Source organism: Tasmannia lanceolata, unplaced genomic scaffold (assembly GCF_043159265.1).
Source record: "Tasmannia lanceolata isolate RefF3 unplaced genomic scaffold, GAP_Taslan_0.1 ptg000005l, whole genome shotgun sequence".
Taxonomy (NCBI): domain Eukaryota; kingdom Viridiplantae; phylum Streptophyta; class Magnoliopsida; order Canellales; family Winteraceae; genus Tasmannia; species Tasmannia lanceolata.
In genome coordinates, this window is record NW_027518682.1 from 18,128,898 (window position 1) to 18,151,518 (window position 22,621).

The 22,621-nt window shown below is 38.7% G+C and overlaps 1 protein-coding gene and 1 long non-coding RNA gene across 3 annotated transcripts in view; one reads left to right on the top strand and one right to left on the bottom strand.

Moving 5' to 3' along the window:
- The window catches only part of LOC143877796 (uncharacterized), a 28,671-nt gene extending 13,622 nt beyond the window's left edge, over positions 1-15,049 (bottom strand). The window contains exons 1-15 of the mRNA XM_077380023.1: positions 14,474-15,049; positions 12,525-14,002; positions 12,250-12,431; positions 11,875-12,107; positions 11,483-11,551; positions 9,207-9,279; positions 8,873-9,029; positions 8,467-8,758; positions 8,179-8,293; positions 7,898-8,061; positions 7,444-7,518; positions 6,869-7,300; positions 6,372-6,437; positions 5,715-5,769; positions 5,585-5,628 (exon numbers count right to left, since the gene is read on the bottom strand). Coding sequence (XP_077236138.1) covers positions 7,112-7,300; positions 7,444-7,518; positions 7,898-8,061; positions 8,179-8,293; positions 8,467-8,758; positions 8,873-9,029; positions 9,207-9,279; positions 11,483-11,551; positions 11,875-12,107; positions 12,250-12,431; positions 12,525-14,002; positions 14,474-14,821 — 3,375 coding nt within the window. The 5' untranslated portion in view covers positions 14,822-15,049 and the 3' untranslated portion in view covers positions 5,585-5,628; positions 5,715-5,769; positions 6,372-6,437; positions 6,869-7,111. The remainder of the gene's footprint in view (positions 1-5,584; positions 5,629-5,714; positions 5,770-6,371; positions 6,438-6,868; positions 7,301-7,443; positions 7,519-7,897; positions 8,062-8,178; positions 8,294-8,466; positions 8,759-8,872; positions 9,030-9,206; positions 9,280-11,482; positions 11,552-11,874; positions 12,108-12,249; positions 12,432-12,524; positions 14,003-14,473) is intronic.
- Positions 15,050-19,746: 4,697 nt separating this feature from the next.
- Positions 19,747-22,621, top strand: LOC143876772 (uncharacterized). 2 transcript variants are annotated; one of them, XR_013250469.1, is made up of 3 exons: positions 19,747-20,369; positions 21,657-21,738; positions 22,228-22,621. It is a non-coding gene; the product is annotated as an uncharacterized LOC143876772 (long non-coding RNA). The 2 variants fall into 2 exon arrangements; XR_013250470.1 differs by having other exon boundaries at positions 22,284-22,621.

Here is a 22,621-nt window from a genome sequence, read left to right on the forward strand (position 1 = left end):
ATGCAGACCCGTCATTTGCACCTAGACGTAGGTCTGATGCTGGTCCATCTGTGGCAGCACGAAGTTCTGATGTTGGCCCATCAGCGATAGGGCCCACAGGTACGGGCAGAGGTTTTCGTTCAGCCTCTTATCACGAGGTTCCTACAAGGACTGGAACTTTAGACACACTTACGTCTGTACCCCCATCACGACAACCTACTTTAAGAGCAGCATGGGGGAAAGACTTGAAGAAGAAGTTGGGCAGGGTGGTGGGAAGACTATGGTATTTTGCCGGACTGCCATTTCATGTGGCTTCCAATCCATTCTATAGGGCGGCCATAGAAACAGCGCAACAAGTAGGACCTGGAGTTAATCCACCAACTCCATACGAACTTAGAGGTCCCATATTAGATGCAAAGGTTGAAGATGTCAGACAATATGTTAATTATGGCTGATGGCTGGAAAGACATCAATGGAAGGACACTGATCAACTTTTTGGCATATTGTCCTCGAGGGACAGTGTTCCTTAAATGCATTGATGCTTCAAGTGAGCAAAAGAACGCAAAATATTTATTCAAACTATTTGACAAAGTGGTTGAAGAAGTTGGAGAAAAATATGTTGTTCAGTTTGTAACTGATAATGCAGCGAACTATAAAGCAGTTGGAAAACTATTGATGGAGAAAAGAAAAAATCTTTTATGGGCCCCTTGTGTGGCACATTGCATTGACTTAATGCTGGAGGAGATAGGAGACTTGCCAGAATTAAAAGAGTGGATTGAGAAAGGAAGAAAGATAACAAAATTTATTTATAATCATTCACAAGTCCTAAATTGGATGAAACATCATACTGGTCAAAAAGATATTATTAGGCCCGCTGTCACACGATTTGCTACCGCATACCTATCACTTTCTAGCATAAATGAGTGTCAAGCAGGGTTGAAAAGCTTGTTGGCCCCGAGAGAATGGAATGGATCCCGCTATGCAAAACTGGCAGATGGAAGAGAGGTTGAACAAATTATAACAGATCGAAAGTTTTGGGAAAATATTCAGCGAATCATCAAAGTCACACAGCCACTTGTTACCGTGCTAAGAATGGTGGATTCGGAAGAAAGACCTGCTATGGGGTTTATATATGAAGCTATTGATCGTTCAAAGGAGGAGATACAGAAACTAACGAAAAACTTATGCAAAAAGTTGTGGGATATCATTGACAAGCGATGGGCAGCGCAACTTCATCACCCTCTTCATGCAGCAGGTATAAAAGCTAGTTTTTTCTAATGTAATGTTGAGAATTTTGTTGGTAAAAACATCTGAAAATTCTGATTAACTTAACTTTTGCAGGCTACTATTTAAATCCAATATTTCAGTATGGTGGTAGAATGTCCAATCACCCTGAAATTATGGAAGGGTTATTAAAGTGCATCAACCGCTTGGAGCCAAGTTCCTCGAAGCGAATGAACGCATCAATTCAAGTATAAATATTTACCAATCAAACATAATTTATTCATTATAAATTCCTTTCATTAGATTCAATAGTATCTTATGTAGTATTACTGATGCATTCTCTTTTTATTTATAAGATTGTGGAGTTTCGCGATGTTATTGGTAAGTTTGGGAGTGAAGATGCATTGAGATCCAAATCAACAATGGACCCAGGTAATTTATTACGATGTAATTGTAAATAACACATGATTACTATTTGACATGATTATATCAAATTTATATGAATAATTATTTTTTACGTTTTTATTAAATACAGCGGAGTGGTGGAGTTTACATGGTACTAAGCATCCTGAATTGCAAAGGATTGTTGTGATTGTATTAAGCCAAGCTTGCTCATCTTCAGGATGTGAGCGCAATTGGAGTACATTTGCTCACATTCATACAAAGAAGAGAAACAGGCTTGCAGTGAAGAAGATGGAAAAACTAGTGTATGTCCATTACAATTTGAGATTGCGGGAACGAAATGTCAGAAGTGGTTCCAAAGGCCCAATCGATTTGGATATAATTTTTGCTGAAGAAAATGCCGAGGAATGGTTAGTTGAGAAGGAACCACCACTTTTAGATGTTCAGGCAAGTAGACGAAAAGAGATGGAATGTGAGGAGTCACCGACAAATGAAGGTGGGTCAAGTGACAGTTCTGATAAACATCAGCATCGCATAAATGATGAGCCTAGTGATAATGATGATGGTGATGGAGATGACGGAGGTGACTTTGCAGTTTATAATGAAGGTGTTGATGAGCCCAACACTGATGCGCATGGAGACGATGCGGGTCATGAATATTTTGTTGGATCTGATGATCAACATGATTATGATGACCGTGATCCGTATCGACACTACACTGGGGACGTTGACGCTTATGATTTGCATGATGCTCTAGAGATGGATCTGAATCTTGGCTATACATGGCAGCGTAATATAAACACATTTAGCATATTTCCTAAATATTCTGAGAGTAACTCAATTGATAACCATAATTACACCGACCAAAGAATCCATCAATTTCCATATAGCCACTACGAGAGTGGCTATGATCCACACTACTGATGTGCCTACTCTTATATTCATCGAAAAGAAATTGTCTGAGCGGAAGCCCTTGTAAAATTTGGAATTTAATGTAACACAATGCATGTATTGATCATGGGCTATCTTAGGCTCTTTTCCTTTTTGTCACCATATCGACTCTTTGCATTTTTGTCAAATATAATGTATTCATTTTTTGTAGAAAAATATGATCCATTTCACTAATGATTTAGCTACTAATGATACTTTAATACTTATTTTTACATTATTTCTATTTTTTGAATTATTTATTATTTTTATAAAAATCTCATCTGACTTGGCCACGTCAACCGCGTTCTTGACCGCGTCCGCGTCGAGTCAACAAGGATTTTCTTCGGCTGCATTCCGCGTCGAAACCGCGTTTTTAAACACTGCTTCTTGCGGAAAGAGTTTTCAACCAAAGATCTGTGCCGTCTTAGGTACTTTCTTGACATCGAGGTCGCCTATTCCACTAGAGGCATCTCCCTCTCACAAAAGAAATATGTGTTGGATCTTCTTGAGGAGACAGATTATCTTGGGGTGAAACTTACTTCTATTCCCATGGACCCAAATGTGAAACTTCTTCCAGAAGAAGATTTATTAGATGACACTGGCACATACAGGAGGTTGTGGTTGGTAAGCTCATATGTCTTACAGTCACTCACCCAGACATACCATTTGTTGTTGGCGACTTGGCGTCGTCAACCAACATATGAGCTCACCATATACTTCACACTAGGCAGCAATGGTTCAGATTCTTCGCTACTTGAAAGGGGCGCCAGGTTAAGGCCTTCTATTCAAGAAGTATGGGCATATCAAGATGGAAGGATTTTGTGATGCAGATTGGGTACGATCTCCAGCAGATAGGAGATCCACCGCTGGACGTTGTACCTTTGTTGGCGGCAATTTAGTGTCGTGGAGGAGTAAGAAACAGGACATCGTTTCCAAGTCTAGTGCCGAAGCAAAGTACAGAGCCATGTCTCATACGAGTGGAGCGCTTATTTGGTTGTGATCTCTCAAATCAGAGATTGGTTTCTCTTCATCTTCTCCAGCTCAGTTTTATTGTGACAATAGGGCTGCAATCCATATAGCTACCAATCCTGTATTCCATGAGAGAACCAATCACAGAGGTTGATTGTCATATCATTCGCCAAAGAATACATAGAGGCGAGATTCATGTTTCCTTCACTCGATCCGTGGACCAGCTAGCTGACTTCTTCACTAAGCCCTTGAGTAAAGCCAAACTAAATGACATTTGTAACAAGCTTGGAATGTATAATATCTACATTCCAGCTTGAGGGGGAATGTTAGATGTATGTGTGTGTTGTGTACATGCCTAAGTGCATAGTGGTCATTTGTATGTTCTCTCTTTTATATAAATACCTAAGTGAGGTGGAGCACACCCTAACTCACTCTTTTCTTCATTTCTCTTCTCCTCTCTCTTCTCCAACATTTTGAAAGGTTGTTATAACCATATTATTCTCAACTCAACTCAACTAAGCCTCTGTCCCAAACTAGTTGGGGACAGGTAAGGAATCCTTTAGAAAATTTTCATAAAGGTGGTGAAAGAATCTACCCGGCTCAAATTGACTAAGTCTAATCCTGACACTAGTTGGGTTCGTCTACATGGATCATTTTCTTCCATTCTCTCCAATCCAAGGTCATGTTCTCTGTTATGTTCCTAGCCATCAAGTCTTTCCTCACTGTTTCTACCCAAGTTGTTTTCGGTCTGCCACTACCTCTTTTTACTCCAACTAGGCACAAGTCACTTCTTCTCACTAGAGCATCCAAAGGCGTACGTTGTATATGCCCAAACCATCTTAAGCGGTGCTCCCTCATCTTCTCCTCAATCGATGCCACCCCCACCATTTTACGGATGTTATAACCATATTATTATGTTAAGAAAATTAAAATTTGAGCCTTGATTAAAATATTTTGGTGAATCCACGAATCATCTTTTTGAGGTTTGACAAATCTAAAACTCGATAATCATGTCGGATTCCAACACTAATATCCATACTGATGCAACGTAGCCATCAATTGACAGGCTAAATGCCAGTGCAAAGCAAATCTTAGCCACTTCACAACCGAAAGCTTCGCTAAAGATCTGTCCATTGAGATCGACACCACAATTCTATTACCAATCTTTATGAAAACTTCAGTATTCCACGCTTGAAGCGTCACTCCTTAGTTTTCCCACCATGTCTATGAAACCTTAGAAGTCACACCACTCATTCTAAACACTCAATCTTCTGGCCATGTCAATGTTACAGTCCTCTAGATCCACGGCTATTAAGACTTCATTCGACCCCACGAAATGAACTCGTGATCTCTTCCTTAATCTTCTATGCACTCACAAACAATCTTTGATAAGCTGAGCCGATGGCCATCGAACACGATAAATGTTCCAGAAACTCAATATGAAAGAAGGATTGGCTTTGGGTAGCATCCATCCTCACTTTCCGCCCAACCACTAAGAAAGCAAAGGTTGCTCTCCTACTCCAATGGGACAGGCGAAACATCCCTACTACCTTTCAGATCTAAGTTCCTCATAGGGGGAAACTAAAGACTCCATCCGGAGGTTGCCAGAACCACCACTTCCCATATGCCTAATGCTCAACATCACGTTGATATCGGTGTCAAATCTAATCCTAGGTAAATTTCTTACTATGAGTTGATTAATTTCTAGACACCTAATCTGAGAATGGGACTGATTTGTACCAACATACCTAAAAAGTGACTCATTTAGCTCCTAAGGGTTCTTCGGGATAACCGGCGAACGTCCAGTTTTGCACAAAATTACTAAAAGTAGGATGATCAAGTTCTTTAAAACTCAAAATAACACCTTGTTCACTTAAATATATAAAACTACTAAAAATGAATCTGCCAACATAATATGGATTAATAATCGCATAAAAAAACCACGACAAAGAAGAATCACGAGTTCGTTATAGAAGCAGATTAATAAGGTTAAAGATAGGGGCATAGGGCACTTACAGCATATCGTGTAAACTTAGCAGCTATGGCATAAGTAAAATATAAAATACCCTGTTAAACATACCTGTATGCTGAAGGGAATACAGATAAAGAATGGCGTCACCCCTTCTATTTAACATAAAAACACAAAAAAATAAATGGTGACCACTTCATAAAACAAACCATACAATCAAAATAAGATTGGGAGAACTCACTGAGTAAAAACTTCATGCAAAGGCCACGCATCCATCCATCTCCAGTGTAAAAAGCCTCCAGAATGACCAAAGAATGGATCAGATGTGATACACTTTCATAAATGTGGAGGGTAATCATGCAGAAAGAGTTTTTCTATTTATAATTCTGGCAAATCTAAAGATGCATGGTATAGAGACTTATAAATGTGGAGTGTAGAAGTTCAGATATATTTTTCCTGTTTATACTTTAGGGAAATCAAAATATGCATCATATATAGATGCTTCTTATCAATATTTCACTAGTTTCTTTAAAACAAATATGCATGTACATACACACATTGTGTGCGTGTGCATTTATATGCAAAGTCTAAGGGTGATATTCTGGCAAAATCAGAAGAAAAAAATTACACCAATTCATTCAAAGGAGTATGCTATAATCTTCCAGTAACGTCGTGCCAATAAGTTTATATAAATGAAGACAACAATAATTTTCCGGTTGAATGTAGAGGAGCCTTTTTGCTTTTTTAATAAATACTTTATCACCATCATTCAAAAAAAAAAAAATTAAATCCAGTTAGAACATGTCATGAAGTTACTATTCAAAAAAAAAAAAAATCATGTCATGAAGTTTTTAGGTGGTCAAACACAGTAAGCTTCCCAGCAAACAAACCAGGGTACCTTCTTTTGGCTGCCTTATAGCATCTAAAGCAGAGAATTGATTGCCTCATAGCACTGGCAGAAACCCTGAATGAAAAACAGAATTAGACTCTCCACTCTCCAGGATCCAAGCAATCAACAATAGCATAAATGAAAGGACAAGGTAGAAAAAAATAAAATGCGAAGGGCAACAAATCAATGCCGGAGAATGGCACTGCAAAATGTATTGATTAAGTAGCCCAACAACAATTTTAACAAGGAGGATAGAAACTAGATATTCAAGCCTAGCCATCTCTTAAAAAGTCAGGCAATAGATATTTTCAACCCCACAGAAAGTCTAATAACTAAGACTCCAATAACTGATCAGGCATGTAAAGCCTGGACTAAATGTGTGGAATCAAAGTTCAAACAAATAAAGTTCTGAGAAGAGAGAAATTCTATCAATCTTCACAAAGTCCACCATCAAGAATGATTTACACAATTACAAGAGATGAAACGCCTTTGGCAAGTTGTCTTACGATAGAAACAGAACATATCCCACTGATAAGAACCGCCAAGTAGCAAGGTCTCCGGACCTAATATCATCTGTTTTGTGCTTCATCCACGCCAAGAACTCTGTATCCAATGATCTTGGTCCGGCACGGCAAAAATAAAGACAGATAAATGCCCAAAGATTAGATGAGCTGAAAATAAATGAAGACCGTAATGTACAAGCATCTAGCCCAACAGCATTTGTGGACTCAGAAAATCAGCATCTTTATTCACTTGCCCGTGATGAAGGGATGACTCAATGCTTGGGATACTGTCATCCTTTTTTCTGGATCCAACATGAATACTCTTTCCAGAAGATCTTTAAAATTAGCTAACATCTTGGGATCCTCTCCCGGGGAGCTTGTAACTAGTGAAACAATATCTTTCCCCGTTATATTCAGAAGCAGCCGGTTTACAATCTGCAAAATATACAGATTCCCAGACAAATCAGTATTAACAATTACTGAATGTCTCAGAGACACACAAGCACACTCTTGTATTAGAAAAACCTAAGCATCTCACCAGGTAAATGGGTCCAGATGATTGGAAAGTAAATGTTTACCTTTTTTGTAATAGGATCCTCCTCTGTAGCATGAAAATTCAAATCCTGATCGAAATGCTGATCAGTAAATACTCCCTGTTATAAGAAGAACAGAAGAAAATGTTATTTGCAATGACAATAATACCATTTTAACTGTCATTCAAAAAATAATAATAATGCAATTTTAACATAGCATGGGCCATATCCTGATTGTAGGTAGGAATGGCCACACAAGACATTACAAATTCAATACAAGGAGATGAATTTTCCAAGCAATTAAAAAGAACGAAACAAAAGCAGAAATTCATGGCCTTAAAACCCCTGCTAGCCATAAGAAGCTCAGAACAAAGAAAATGAAAAAAAAAAAAAAAAATGACGAAACGCAAGACCTTAACGCCCCTGTTAGCCATAAAAAGCTCAGAAAAAGGAACCAAAAGTCCATTCTCTTTTATTAAATGTAACAAATTAGTCTCACCTTCCGGAGCATCTTCTTTGGAAAAGAGCCCTTCAACTCCATGTGTAGCCTGAGCATGTCATTGTTTGAAGGACCTGGGAAAAGGACCTTCCCTGAATAAAGTTCATATAAACAGCAACCAACTGACCATATATCCATCGGATGATCGTAAGGCAAGCCAAGAACTGCAGCACAACAACCTAAATTACTACATGTGTAGTCAACTTAATAGAGAATCTCATCCGAAAAACATCAATCAATAAAATTAAATACCATGGGGAAAGGATGGACAGAAGCCTTACTTATTTCAGGTGCACGATAAAAACGACTAACCAGGTACGGAGTGATCTCATTTTTACCCGCGAACATAGCATTACCAAAATCACAAAGTTTTAGCACATTTTTAGATTCATTTACCTACAGTAAGCAATGAAGACAAGGTGAGAATCCAATATATTCCTTTAAAAACTTTAACTTTTATGAGATGGGCAACAACAACATAGCTGACTTGAGTATAAACATATAGCTAAAAAATAATGGTAACTTGGCCACCTTAACTATGAATAGTATAGACTATTGAGAAGGTGTACCAGCATATTGTCCGGCTTTATGTCACAGTGCAAGACTCCACAGTTTCTAAGATGCTTCAACGCAATGAACAGCTGCTTTGCATATGCCCTCACAGCAGTCAGTTTAAGACCAATATTACGACCAAACTTCTTTAGAACTTCACGGAGATTCATATGAAGAGATTCAAAAACTAAACAAAGATGATTCCGGTACTTGAAACTGGAGAGAAACCTAACACAATGACGTTTGTCTTCAGGATCTGCATCCGCAAGCTTCTTCAAAATGATCAGCTCTTCCAAACCTGCCTTATACCTTTGGTATGAAAGTACAAACAAAAATGTTCAAATGATCATGAAAATCCAAAAAGATACCAAGAAATAAAGAAAGATGGCTCAGATGGTAGAACCTTGATACTGATTCACTTACATGGTCTCGTTATTGCGTATGATTTTTATGGCTAATTCTTCAGGATCACCACTCCCAGCCTTAAGATCCTTTGCACGAACAACCATTGAAAAAACGCCTTTCCCATGAGCTGCAATAACTTCATATCGACCATCAAGAACTTCCCCAAATCGGTAACCTGGGGTGAAGAAATGTGAGTCAGAAGATAATAAAACAGAAACTCTGATATAAATATGTGCATGAGAGTAATGCGGAGATCAATCAATAAATCTAATGAGAAGTCATTTAACACTTAATGCTTCCGTCATCCAGAAAACAAAGGAAAAAGCGAGGAACTGATCAATCAATGGCTTACTGTAGTATCCCTCTGCATCATCCCAATTATCATGAAGGCCACTCCTATCGACTTGTACAGCATCCCCTTTGCCCTGAAAAAAAGGCAGGCGATCAGCATGAATATGTGCAGTAGAAGGAAAATTTACAACAACGCACTCACTTAAGATTACCATCATAATTCTACCTCAGTAAAACATAATTAAAACATCACATTGCACTGCATATATAAAAGAAGATGCCCAAGAAATATCAAAAATACTTTGTAAGATGTAGACAAGGTCAATTCCAAAATCATGCAACACGCGATACAAGCAAAAAGAACAAGATAAGGAAATCAACCATTTCATGTGACGAGTATCTAGTGCATAGTTGCATTTAGTTACAGAAATCATTAAAATTACATTCCCCATAACAGCTCTACAACCGTCAGACAGCAAGCTAAAAATTAAAACCTTAGAAGCCATAACCGTTAGTTATACAGATAATTAATTTATTTATTCGACATAATGTAAATGTCCTATTATACAACATCACACCCAATATTTATAATTTAGTATTATCATTAACATTTATTCGCATTCAAAATATACCAATTTTGGTAATGTTTTACACACAAATAAAAATAATTATAGCCTATTAAAATTTAAAGAAGTTCTCACTCTAAGTTAATAAGATTATCTAATTTGTTTGACATAATGTATCATCATTGAAGGTTTGCCCGATTGAGAAAATTTTAGACATAGATTCATGGCTTCAAATGTTGGCTGAATTAAGTTGGTTTTGGTCGACATGTGTCAAAATAGGTCATAACCATCACTATCACCATGTCACCACATTGGGAAAGGGATGATGATAAGGATGGTAACATGGGTGGCCCATTGATGGCAATAGATAGATGTTCATCTGCAACTATTGTGAGAAGAGGACAGACGTGGTGGTGTTTCAGGCAGTTTTGGAAAGATGCAACAGTGCCCAACCACCACTAGGGAGGGAGGTTAGGGAAGTCATGTTAAACATGTTGAAGGGAGGCTAGAGATGATAGGTAAGAGAGAAATAAGAGCGTAGAGAAGATCAGGAAAGCTGCGCTAGATACAAATACAAGTCATGATGGAGCGGAGTGCATGGTCGATGATGATGATGGTTTCAAGTGTGTATTTGTGCTTGTTCTAATATTTTCTGAAGTTTCATCATAAATTTCCTTTTTTTTTAATGATAGCCAATAAGATTACTGAAAGGACTGAGATGGTCAGATTACAACAGAGAAAACAAAAGGAATAAAAAAGGGAACAAGAAAGCAAAAGAAAACTCAAGGAGGTAGGTGGTCAAACATAGCTAGCTCATCACTATTCACTCACAGCCTAGCTAGACCATCCGCCACTTGATTCGCCAACTGACAGACATGAATGAAGACTAGGGAAGGAGAATTTCCATTATTTTTTTTATTTTTTTAAATTTTTTGAATGGTAGCCAATAAGATTACTGAAAGGACCGAGATGGTCAAATTACAACAGAGAAAACAAAAGGAATAAAAAAGGGAACAAGAAAGCAAAAGAAAACTCAAGGAGGCACATGGTCAGACATAGCTAGCTCATCACTATTCACTCCAATCCCAGCCTAGCTAGACCATCCGCCACTTGATTCGCCTAGCGACGGACATGAATGAAGACTAGAGAAGGAGGAAGGTGCTCAATCATAAATTTCAATTATTTGCAAGGGCTTCCATAATTTTACAGGATTTTCTTGACCGAAGTCGACATACTTCCACTTCCGTGGCAACCGAACACCGAAGTATATACCAAAACCAATATTTGAAACCTTGCATAGATCCTTTAGGTGTCTATCAATCATGTTCATTGGGAGATGAACCCCAAGGCCAATTTGTTGTTCATGGGCCACTGGTTGTTACATGCCCTCACTCCTCGTTGCACTAGTGTACCATATTATGTCAATGGCGATCTCTTTTCTAATAGAAATTTCTGCTCTTCGAAATAATAACAATATTATTATGATTAATGAGGAATGCTAGATGCAACAATAACAGCAATAACTGCAGTAACAGCAACATGGTGGAAGTTAGGAGCAGGTATGTAGTTATATAAGTGGTTAGAAATGAGGGTAATATATGAATGAAATAAAAAAAACACCAATCGAAAAATGAATGAAATAAATAAATAAATAAGGAAACGAAAAGATGATGAATATAACCCCATAATATTACTTTAAAAAGCCAAACATAAGCAAAATGGCTACGATTAATCAGGAAAGACATTAAAAAGGTATAAACATTGCAGTTACCAATTTACGAACTCCAGCTGGTGATTCTCCAAATATGTCATCACAGAACATATCCGCTGATCTCTCACTCTGCACATGTTGATGAAGTAAACATCCCACAAAACATTAGAAAACGCTCATAATATCTTAACATATTATAATAAGACACAATAAATTGAGAATAAATTTGGAAAATCCAATTGGTGTAATCAATTGCAACTCAACTGAAACATGCTCAGCAAACATCCAATCTAATCTCTATGATTGAAGCCCCGTGATTTTCAGTCAATCTCGATTTAAGGATAGATTTTGTTATATGCAACATATACATTTTGATTCCAACACATATTCAGCTACCGATCATAGGCAATAAAATATGAAAATATCCAAGATTTGATAGATGCTTTGAGTACCTTTGGAGTGCCGTCCCCAAGTCCTCCAGCACCTGGGTTCTTCTCGATAGCTGCAGTTCCATTTTGAGGAGGTGATTTCCCCACTGAGAATGATGAATCAGCAACGTACACATCTGTAGAATCATGCCTATTCTCAAGTCCTTGCAAAGGCACCTGACTTACAGGATTAAAAGCAACTTTGGGAGGAGAAAACTGATCCCCTGGCTTGTCATCAACCACAGATGCTGTCTCCTCTGTGCAATATAGAAATGCAGTGAGAGGGTGCAAAAAAGGCGAACAGAAACCACAAAGATAAGCATAGTCAAATAATGTGAGACAGCATGTTGTGAATTTCAACATCCAACCCACAATGGGCATAATGGCAATTGAGGTTACCTGTGCCAGCTTCATCAGAACGAGCTTCAACATGGAGTTGTGACTGCTGTTGTTTATATTTTTCTAGGATGGCTTGTCTTCGCTTTCTGCTCTCCTCTTTAATTTTTTCAATATCTTCCTCTTCCTGTTCTGCAAGTTTCAATGCAATTCGTTCTTGAAAGTCTTCTTGCTCATCTTCCTCCCTGGGAAAAAAAAAGCATACAAAGTCAAAACAAAAATAAAGCAACAGAACCATCTTGGATAATCAGAAGAGCTACCTTCTTGACTTCTCTTACCTTTCTTCCAGATCATGTTTTGTAAAGCCACCTTTCACAGATTCTTTTGATCTTGTTGTGTCCCTGTGATGCTCCAGTTCATCATGTCTCAGATGTCTGGAGTCCTTATACCTATCTCGACTACCATGGCTATCATCTAGACCATCATATTTATGATGTCTGATAATCCTATCCCTATCTCTATCATTAACTCTTTCACTATCTCTATCCCTCTCCCTATTTCTATCCCTCCGCTTCTCCCCATCTCTGACCCTCTCCCTCTCGCGACTATTATGGCGGTCCTCTCGCCCAACATGTCGACTATAACTACTACTTCGGGCTCTTTCCTTATGTATATCCTCAGCCCTATCCCTATCCCTATCTCTATCTCTATCCATGTCCAAACTGCTATGCTTGTCTTCTTGCCCGATATGTCGGCTATAACTACTACTCCATTCTCTTTCCCTACGTATTGCCCTATCAATATCGATTTTCTTTACCCTATCTCTACTGTCATGCCGGTCCCCCCTATGATATCTAACAACCGCTTCACGCTCAAAATCATTTTTTGTGCTCTCTCTGCAACCAGATGGTATTGTCTGATCACTGTTATCCATGTAAGATTTTGCGCGATGTTCTCGAGAATGTACCGTCTGCTGGAAGTCCCTCTCTGGTGCATCATTTCTGGACAAAGATATCCCTTCTCTTGCATTATCACGGGACCTAGAGTGATTCCCATTGCGGACCTCATCGTGATATCTGTCGTAAGATGGAGAGTGCCCAGCATTTTTGTATTTTTCACGCAAATTTTGAGGAGAGATAGAGCTGTTTTTATATGCCAAGCTGTGTCTGTTAGCATTTATCGACTCTGAATGTTTCCTCGACTTGTATCTCTCTGAGTTATGTCCGACGTCCTCAGAACGATAAACTGCACTGCCATGATCATCTCTTTTCCTGTGTTTTGAAGAGTTCAAACTTTCTGTAGCAACTGGAGATATTGACCTTGTGCGCCTTTTCAAATAACTCGGCTCAACATCCCTGTGATTCTTTTCCTCTCCAGTGCCTTTTACTGGGGACTTGGATCCAGTGTGCCTCGAATCCCCTTCAGATGATTTACTACATATTTCCCCATCAATGCGACCAAGTTTGGTATCAAAAGGGACACCAGATTTCAAATCATAAATCTCCCCTCCCGAATCCTCGACCTCCCCTTGGTAATCATTCGAGCTTCGATGTTGCATAGGCGATACCAACTGCTCGCCAGAATAGCACTCACATCCATTCAACACAAAATCATTAGGGGGCTTCAGCTTACTATTATCCTTCGCTGTTTCATTTCTTGCACCTATGGATGAATTCAGTGCAATATCATCATTTCTTTTTTTCATCGATCGATTTGAGGCTAGATTATTTTCATCTACACCATCATCATGTAGCAGACTGAGATTAAACTCTTCGAGACCTTTACGTAGAAAAGTATGTCCTTCACCATGTATAGTCTGGAATGAACAAACCACAAGTTTCATATAAGCAGTGTATCAATCTGAATGTAAAAATTTGAAGACAATATGTGGTGGAAGGTCTTACATGAAAAGACTTTTCCCCTCTTTCGACAAATAAAAAAATCATTCAGTAAGACTGTGCAATACTTTGATTCAGAAACAAAAGGAAACAAAAAAACGCATGTAGTATCATTATGATTTCCGGATATTGTAATCACGATAACAATTGTCAATCTGAGCAGAACAAATAGCGAAAGTGAAAAAAAAAAAAAACATAGGGTTTGATTTTTTTTTTTGGAATGATTTTAAATAAAGCAAAAAAACAAAAAAACCTAGGGTTTGATAATTGTCTTGTAGTTGAATAAGTACAAAAAAAAAAAACCTAACAAGGACCCGAACGATGCCCTAGCTAGAAACATGGAAATTGAACAGGAAATTACAAAAGTAGAAAGTCGAATTGAAACGCACCGATCGGTCAGATTTCGGATATGAGATCTCTTCGGCAGTTTCATCCGGCTTTATCTCACCGGATTCAACGTCAGAATCTAATTTCCTCTTCGATCTGTCTTCTTCAACTTCTTCTTCCTCGAGAATCTCTCCCTCTTCTTTATCATCTTCCGGCCGAGAGACGAATTTCGAGGCGACAATGGGGAGAGGAAGATCGCCGTCTCCGTCGAGCTTTTCGTGGTCACGCGTGCTACGGTGCCGATGGCTGTGGCTTCGGTGGTGGCTGTGATGACGCTTTCGACGTTTCGATCCCTCGTCGGCTCCAGACCCCCGGTGTTTCCTCCGGGAGGCTGGTTCTTCGCTAGGCATGACCGTTGATTGGATCGTTGAAGAAGACGATGACTTGGTTGAGAAGAAAAGGAAAGAGGTTAGGAATGGGGTTAGGGTTTGGGAAACGGTAGATTGTTTTCTTCTGTCGGTTATTCTTTCCTCCACGTTTTCCTTCTTAGGAACTTCGCGACCAATTTAGTTCATCTGCGGGAGTTTCTTAAAATAAAGTTTAACGGTCATTATGCAAGTGAAGTTGGAACTGGAAGCAATTGCGGGACCTTAAAATATGGGCACAGGGGAAATTTAAGTTTAACGGTCATTATGCAAGTGAAGTTGGAACTGGAAGCAATTGCGGGACCTAAAAATATGGGCACGGGGGACCCAAGTTGAGTTTGGGTTGAGCGCTCGGGCAACCCGACCCAAGTGAAACCCGACATTTTTTTTATATGCGATGATATTTTCCACCTCCCCTGCGGTATGCATTCGCCCCCCTTTTAACGTGATTTCATGTCAAAAAGGTTAAAGTTGCCCACTATTCACATTATAAGGGGGGCGAATGCATACTGGAGACGGGGTGAAAATATCATCTCCCAGTTTTTGTCATTTTTTTTTTTTTTCAGTTTTTGGTTTTGTACATTTAAAGCTTGAAACTTGGGTTGGGTCAGGATCGGGTTAAATAGATGGTTACTCAGGGTTGGGTTCAGGTTGGCCTCAACCCGACCCGATTGTAATACTCTTTCATGCAGCAGCCGGACCGTGAAATGGCTTCTGCGATGGTTCCTAGCATGTACCTCCTTTTTTATTTTCTAGCATTTTGAGAAAAAAGCCCTAATCCCCGCAGAGGGGCAGCTCCCCTATCCGATTCTATTCCGACCGTGAACTACCAGCTATTGATATGGAGTTCGAAGCCAAAACTCTGTGCCGAGATTCATGAGACAGCATACATGGAGATCGGCAACCTGAAGTCTCAGCGCTTCTCTGAACCCCATTTCCACGTCATCTTGATTTATAGCTAGACTTGAGCTATAAAAATAAATAAATAGATAACCGAGAAATAATAGGACAACCATGATTGGCTTTCAATTTATAGCTAAACTTGAGCTGTTAAAACAGAAACTTCAAATGAAACTCCAAAAACACAGGTGCTCAAATAAAATTCAGTTGGATAGCTTCACAATGAGATGATTTGGATCATATAAGAAGGTAGTACTGCCTACTTTTACTTCTACGTGTTTATATTTTTCCTTTGCAAAATTTGCACGTCTGTCATATGGGAACCCCCTTGTGTCAACTGTCAAGGATGACGATGGCAAAGATATTGCTTAGGCTTCTTCCCACTTTTTAACCAATTGATTATGCTACACACTTCCTGGCTTGTTGCAGCAGTATGCTGGACCCGAACTATAAATCTATAGCAGTATAGCAGGTTTACAAGCAGTGAGATCTTCTACGGGTATTTTGCATTAAAGTTACATAAATTAAGATTACAAGAACAGTTCGTGGGGAGTAAGTAGATTGTTAGGTGTTGATGACAGCGGGATTGGCTTTAATCTGTATTTAATCTTTAGCTCTTCATTCACAAGTTTTTTCTTTATTTTAAAGTGACAAATTTATTTGAGCAATGATAGATACAAGGGAGCCCTTGCATAAAGAGCCAAAGAAGGGCTCTTCATTGGCCCCTACCCTAATGCATAGAGTTTTGGGTAGAGATGGTGGGCCCCACCAATAAGGAGGTGTAAAACAACGGCCTCATCCCGTATAACGTGGGTGTAAAATGGTGGGCTCCATCCTATGCATGGGTTTGCGTAGAGATGGTGGGGCCAACCTGATCAACTATAAAATGGTGCCCCACGCACCACCCTATCTGAACAAAACATGAGATATAAAGAAAAGGTTTCTCAATAAAAAATTTATCGAAAAAAAAAAAAAAAACGAATAACAACCAAAAGAAACATGGTGCCCCTACCATATGCATATGTTTGGGTAGAGATGGTGGGCCCACCTGTTAAGTGTAAAATGGTGCTCCCACCCATGGGTATAAAATATTGGCCCCACCCTATTAAAACAAATATAAAGAAAGGGATTTGCTACGGACCATCCCAGTAGGATTTTCGCGGACTGTCTGTTGCATGAGAGAGCAGCCACATAGGCTCACTCTTCAACAGATTTTGTCTTATTCATTTGATTCATCTGATGTGGCTGCTCTCTCATGCAGCAGCCGGTTAGATGAATTTGGTCTCCATGCAATGCATGGATCGAAAATAATGGGTCCCACCCCCATCAAAACATGAGTTATTAAATGGTGGCCCCTGTCTATGCATGTGCTTGGGTGGAGATCGGCCCCACCTGATGCATGGGTTTGAGTGGAGTTGGTTGGACACCCACATTATCAAAAGGGATATGCTAGGGTCTGTCGCAAAAGGCATTTCGCAGCTGGTATGACGCATGTCAGACCAGCCAACTTGTGAATGGAGACAACAGCTTTTGTCACGATTCACGGTGTGGGTGGTCTGCCATGTCACAGACCAGCCGTGAAATGCCTTTTGCCATGGACGCTAGGGGTGTAAATGGATATTCGAAAATTTGATTACCGTCCGCATCCGAATTCGTTTAAAGTGAAAATTATCTGGATCCGTTTCAAGCGGATATTATCCGAATCCGTTTATGAGATATCCGGCTCTTAGCAGATGCGAATCTGGTAAATGGTATATCCGATCCGTTTAACATCCGAATCCGAAAAGTAAATCCTTTTTATTTATTATTAATAATATTAATAATATTTATTTTTAGTAATGACACACTATCTTTTGTTTTTAAAAGAAAAGTGAATTTTCTTTTTAGAAAAAAACAAAAAACAAAAAGTGTTTTGGGTAGGAAATGAAGTAATCTCTCATTTTAAAGGCATTCTTGAAGTTTGACATGGCTTCTTTATGAAGCAACAAATGTGGGCTGTAGGATGAAAGAGACAAATGGATGATGGTGATTAAAAGAAGATGTCATAGTTTCTAGAGAATTCTAGAGCAAAAATGCCATAGTCATTGATGATAAATGGACGGCTTAGATCAATTTTCCAACTTAGGGTTATATAAAAACCCAAAATGCAATTAAAAGAGGGGACTTCTAAGGTTTTCAAGGAGAAGCAGGAGAGAGGAGAAAAGAGGAGGCTGAGAAATCATCTTCGGCATTCCTTTGTGCCTCCAACCCCACCAAAATCCACCGCCGCCCCTCTCCACCTTCTCACAGCCACCTCCATCACCGCCAGTCACCTCCATCTCTAACCCAATCCCCATCTCCATCCTCATTTCTCTTAATCTTCCACAATCAGTACTCTCACTTTCCCTGTTCAAAATAGCCCAAACCCATTCAATCATGTACATTAAAAAAATAATCCAAAGACCACTACCAACACCATCATCCATCCCCATGGCCTCTCTCTCTCTGCCTTTGTTTTAAAAGGAAGAAGATGATATCATGTATTTTAGGGTTTGAGAGTTAATTTTGTGAAGAGAAGGTGGAGGTCTGGTTTTAGGGTTTGGAAAATTTATTCGATGAGTAAAAAGGAGAAAAAAGATAAAGTGTTGTAATAAAATGTTCAATTTACCGGATAAATGGATACGGATAATATCCGAATTCGAACAATATCCGACGGATACGAATTCGGTAATATATATTAAATATCCGTCAAATTCGAATCCGAATCCAAATTCGGATAGTGTATACTGTAATCGAATTCGGATACAGCCATATCTGATTCGAATTCGATCCGTTTACACCCGTAATGGACGCTAGCAATTTCCCTTATCAAAATATTATGTAAAATGGTTGGCCCCACCCATGCTATGCATGGTGTAAAATGATCGGCCTCACCTTATCAAAACAAGGAGATTATAACTGAAGTGTGGCCGTACAAACCCTTATTTTTCACAAGTAAGGTACGGTCGGTCCATCCAAACAGTCAATTTGTTGGGCTACAAGGTAAATAGGATTTGCTAGGGACCATCACTGAAGGCATCTCGCGCCTGGGGTTGTTGCATGTGATAGCAGCCATGTCAGATGAATTAAATGAATAAGACAAATTCTGAGCCTGTTTGGCTGGTCTCACATGCAACAGCCCAGGCGCGAAATGCCTTCTGCGGTGGTCCCTAGCAAATCCGTTGTTAGAATGTTTAGGATGTAAGTTTTGGGCATCTGGGTATCTAAAGTGGAGCTTACTTTGTCGACATTCAAACCAAACAAAAAGTGGGACCCACCATAAGATGGATCCCACGTGGCAGACAGGAAAAACCAAACAAAAGTAGGAGTGTAGGACCCAGCATGCAACACTAGCGTGCCTCGTTTATATTCTGTGAGGGGGAGCCTCTAATCCAAAGTCCTGTCCATTAGGTTTTGCTGGAAAGGCTTGTGTAGGGTCAAAACGCACAATCGTAGCAACCAAAAGACAACAAGTTTTCCTTTACACATCAGTCAACTGATAAGATATACTCAAGCTTTGCCTTTAGAATTTTGTGATTAAAAAGGTGCTTGGGTAAAAAATATATTTCAGCTAAAACTTTTATAGCCTAAGATAAAAATAAATGATTTAGCTTTTGTTGGCCGAACCCTAGCTGAAGCTTGATGGATCAAGGACCTCTGCAGATCTGATCACATATATGTGGCACAAAGGGCCCAGAAAGTATCTGTTAGGAATTTTGTTTTTAACCCCCTTAAAATAGGATGCTAGAAATGGTGAAGCTCCCATTGGTTGAAGCAATGGGACCCATCATCCATTTTCTTTCCTAGCTAAATTAGCATAATTTTATCAGAAAAGTGAAGACAATATGACCAACAGCAAAAGGCAACGCCATGAATTGAAGGCTCTGATCATAAGCGATCACATTATTGGGGCCCCACCATAAGGGACAAATAATATAATATAACATAATGCTTTGTACGGCCACTACAGTCATTTTTGGTGCAAAAGGGAACCCGAAGAGGAAAATAAGGAAGACACATATACTGAAATTTCAGTATATGTGCACAGTAGGTTTCACTTCTTACATTGCTTACATTGGAATTTCTCCGGTAAGAGATTCTAGATGTGGTTACTTCATGGTAAGTGGGAGATGGTGTTGTTTTCCTAGAGAGCACCAGTTGGGGAGGAAGTGGGTCTTCTAAGAAACCTCTTTACAATCATAGACATGGGGAAAAGTTAGCAAAGGAAATGTGAGGCATCTAACTCATGTAATAAAAAAAGAAGCAAAGCCTTCCACATTCTCAGTCTTACAGGTTCTTCTCTGTAAATTCCTTGTTATCTAACTCCACCAGCAACTTAAAAGATGGGACTTCTCATCACTCTTAGTTCCGAGATCATTTTCCAAATCCTTCTCTTTGTCACATAAATAGATAGACCAATGGGCTTTGTTGAGCGAGGAAGAAATTGATTATGTTTAGGAGCAAAAAAACGAAGGACATGAGCAGGGCACATGAAGCCATGTCCCTGATAGTGCGAGCCACAAAGAAGCTGACCAGATTTAGGAGAGAAAAATCCGGCAGCCTTGTTCTCCCCTTAACCAGCCTTGCATCTATTGAGTCTTTAAGCACGCCTCTTGTCAGTGATCTCTCTCTCTCTCTCTGCATTTGTATATAACTATATGTTTCATGACAAACATGCAATGTGAATTAGGAAGCATGGTAATATGATGCATAATGGGGTTGTTCTCCATGAGGATAGCAAGCCGGGGTTTTGTCTCTGGATAAACTTGCTATCCTCTGTTCATGACGACCTTTGTTCTTGGAGAAAATGTTACCATGAAAAATTGATGAATATTGAACAAGATAATTTCAAGAAAAACTTTATTCAAGTTGGATTCTGTCCACATGGAATCATGGGTGGCCATGGACCAGCCACCAACTTAGTTAAAACTTATTTATGTAAATTTTCATGTAGCTATTAAATGAACAATTCTCTATATCCATTAAATATCATATATTTAATAAATGTATGATTCTCTATAGCTTTTAAATAAATTGCATAACAAATAGCTGTAACGAAAGTAAGTAATAGATTATTGTCTACTGGATTATAATATTTTTGAAGGCTACTGATATTGGCAATACCATGTCTTGATAATGGCACAAACTCGTCTTGTATATTTTGGCTTCCTAGAGCTTTTCTGGAACTGTAAACACCTTTGACAGCTGTTTCAATAATAAAAGACAAGATGAGTTAGTGCAATTATCAAAACATGGTACGTAGTGCCAACATGAATACCCTTTTTAAACTATAGGAAAATATTCTATACATATCAACAAAATATCCTGAAAAAGGTTAATTAACTATATGAAAAAATAAATAAAAAACCTAACTATACTGTTCTTTAAAACCTAGGATATTTTGCTACAAATAAAAAATAGAAAAATAGAAAAACGAAAACATGGCTCTCTAAGCCTCGTTCATATCAGATGTACATAATCGAAATTGTTGAAATGGTGTGCAAATTGTCTAGTCCATTGCTGAGGGTCCCAGCAATGGTGTTGTCTTGTGAAACCCATTGCTAGGTGTGCAAATTGTTGAAATGGTGTGCAAATTTTTTGCTACAAATTAAAAGACTCTTTTAATTTTAGTATAAAAATACTAACATGGTGTTGTCTTGTGAAACCCAATTTTGATAATTAAGATCATATCTTAACAAACACAGAAGTTCTTACAATCTCCAATTCTCCATTCACTGCAAGAAAACCCCTTCTAGTGATGGGAAATCAGCGTCACTATTGTTCCCATCACTAACAAATTTTTTTAGATGAATCATTTGTTGTGCATACTGCATAGAAACTTTTTTTTTGTGTGTGTGTGTGTGTGTGTAATTCAGAATTTGGCTGGTGGTGTTGTGATCAGGTTCAAGTGATTGTTCTAAGCGCGGACTTGGCATGTGCAGATTGCCAGAAGAGGGTATCCAGTGTCATCTCCAGAATGGATGGTAACTGTTCCTTCTCTATCCATGCGCCTCAATGCCATTTCTGCCTCCCGATTAATTTATTTTTTGAACCAAAAGCTGGAATTCATCTGAATCGAAATAGGATGCCTATTCTAGTGTCTGATTCCAACAAACCAAAGGCACCCAAAAGGTCCTGTTTGGATTGCTGGAATTTTTTGGAAAAGTTTTGGAAATGAAAAATATTTCTAAAATTTCCTTCCTTTTTTTTACGCGTGAAAAAAAGATGAAACAATCCTATTCAATTTTTATTAGAAGGACCTTCAGTTTCTGATGATATCGCTCTAGATTAACCATAATAAATAATAATATTAGATCCCTCTAAATTGAGGAATGAAAATTTTCTCTTGCAATCCAAACAGGGCATAAGTGTCTTTCTCTCATGCCCATCTCTCACAACTAGCTCCACAAATATTCCATGGAATATTTTTTGGGAAATGATAGTGATGAAATGATTTCTCTCATTTTATGTAGGAGAATTAGTGTATGTTGTGGACAGATGGTGTAACCTTTGTTTGGTTTTTGAATAGCATCAACAGAATCCATGGTGGTGGATGTATCAGAGAAGAAGGTGATACTCACCAGTAGAACTGCTATTGTTAAAAGGACAACGCAAGTTTCCATCGTCGAATCCCACTGTTATCCTCGAAAATCTGGCAAGAAAATGCTGATATATCTCCCTCCTTGTAACTGATTGCTAATTAAATGTAATCGGACAATAGCTACAACCCCGTGTTGTTGTATATAATTGTATTGATGATGCATTTTCTATGTCAAGTTAATTAGATGTAATATGTCAAGGTGATTTGTTTGGTTCAAATAATAAGATTGTGACAAAATTTGTTAAGAGTTAAGAAATTCATGAGAA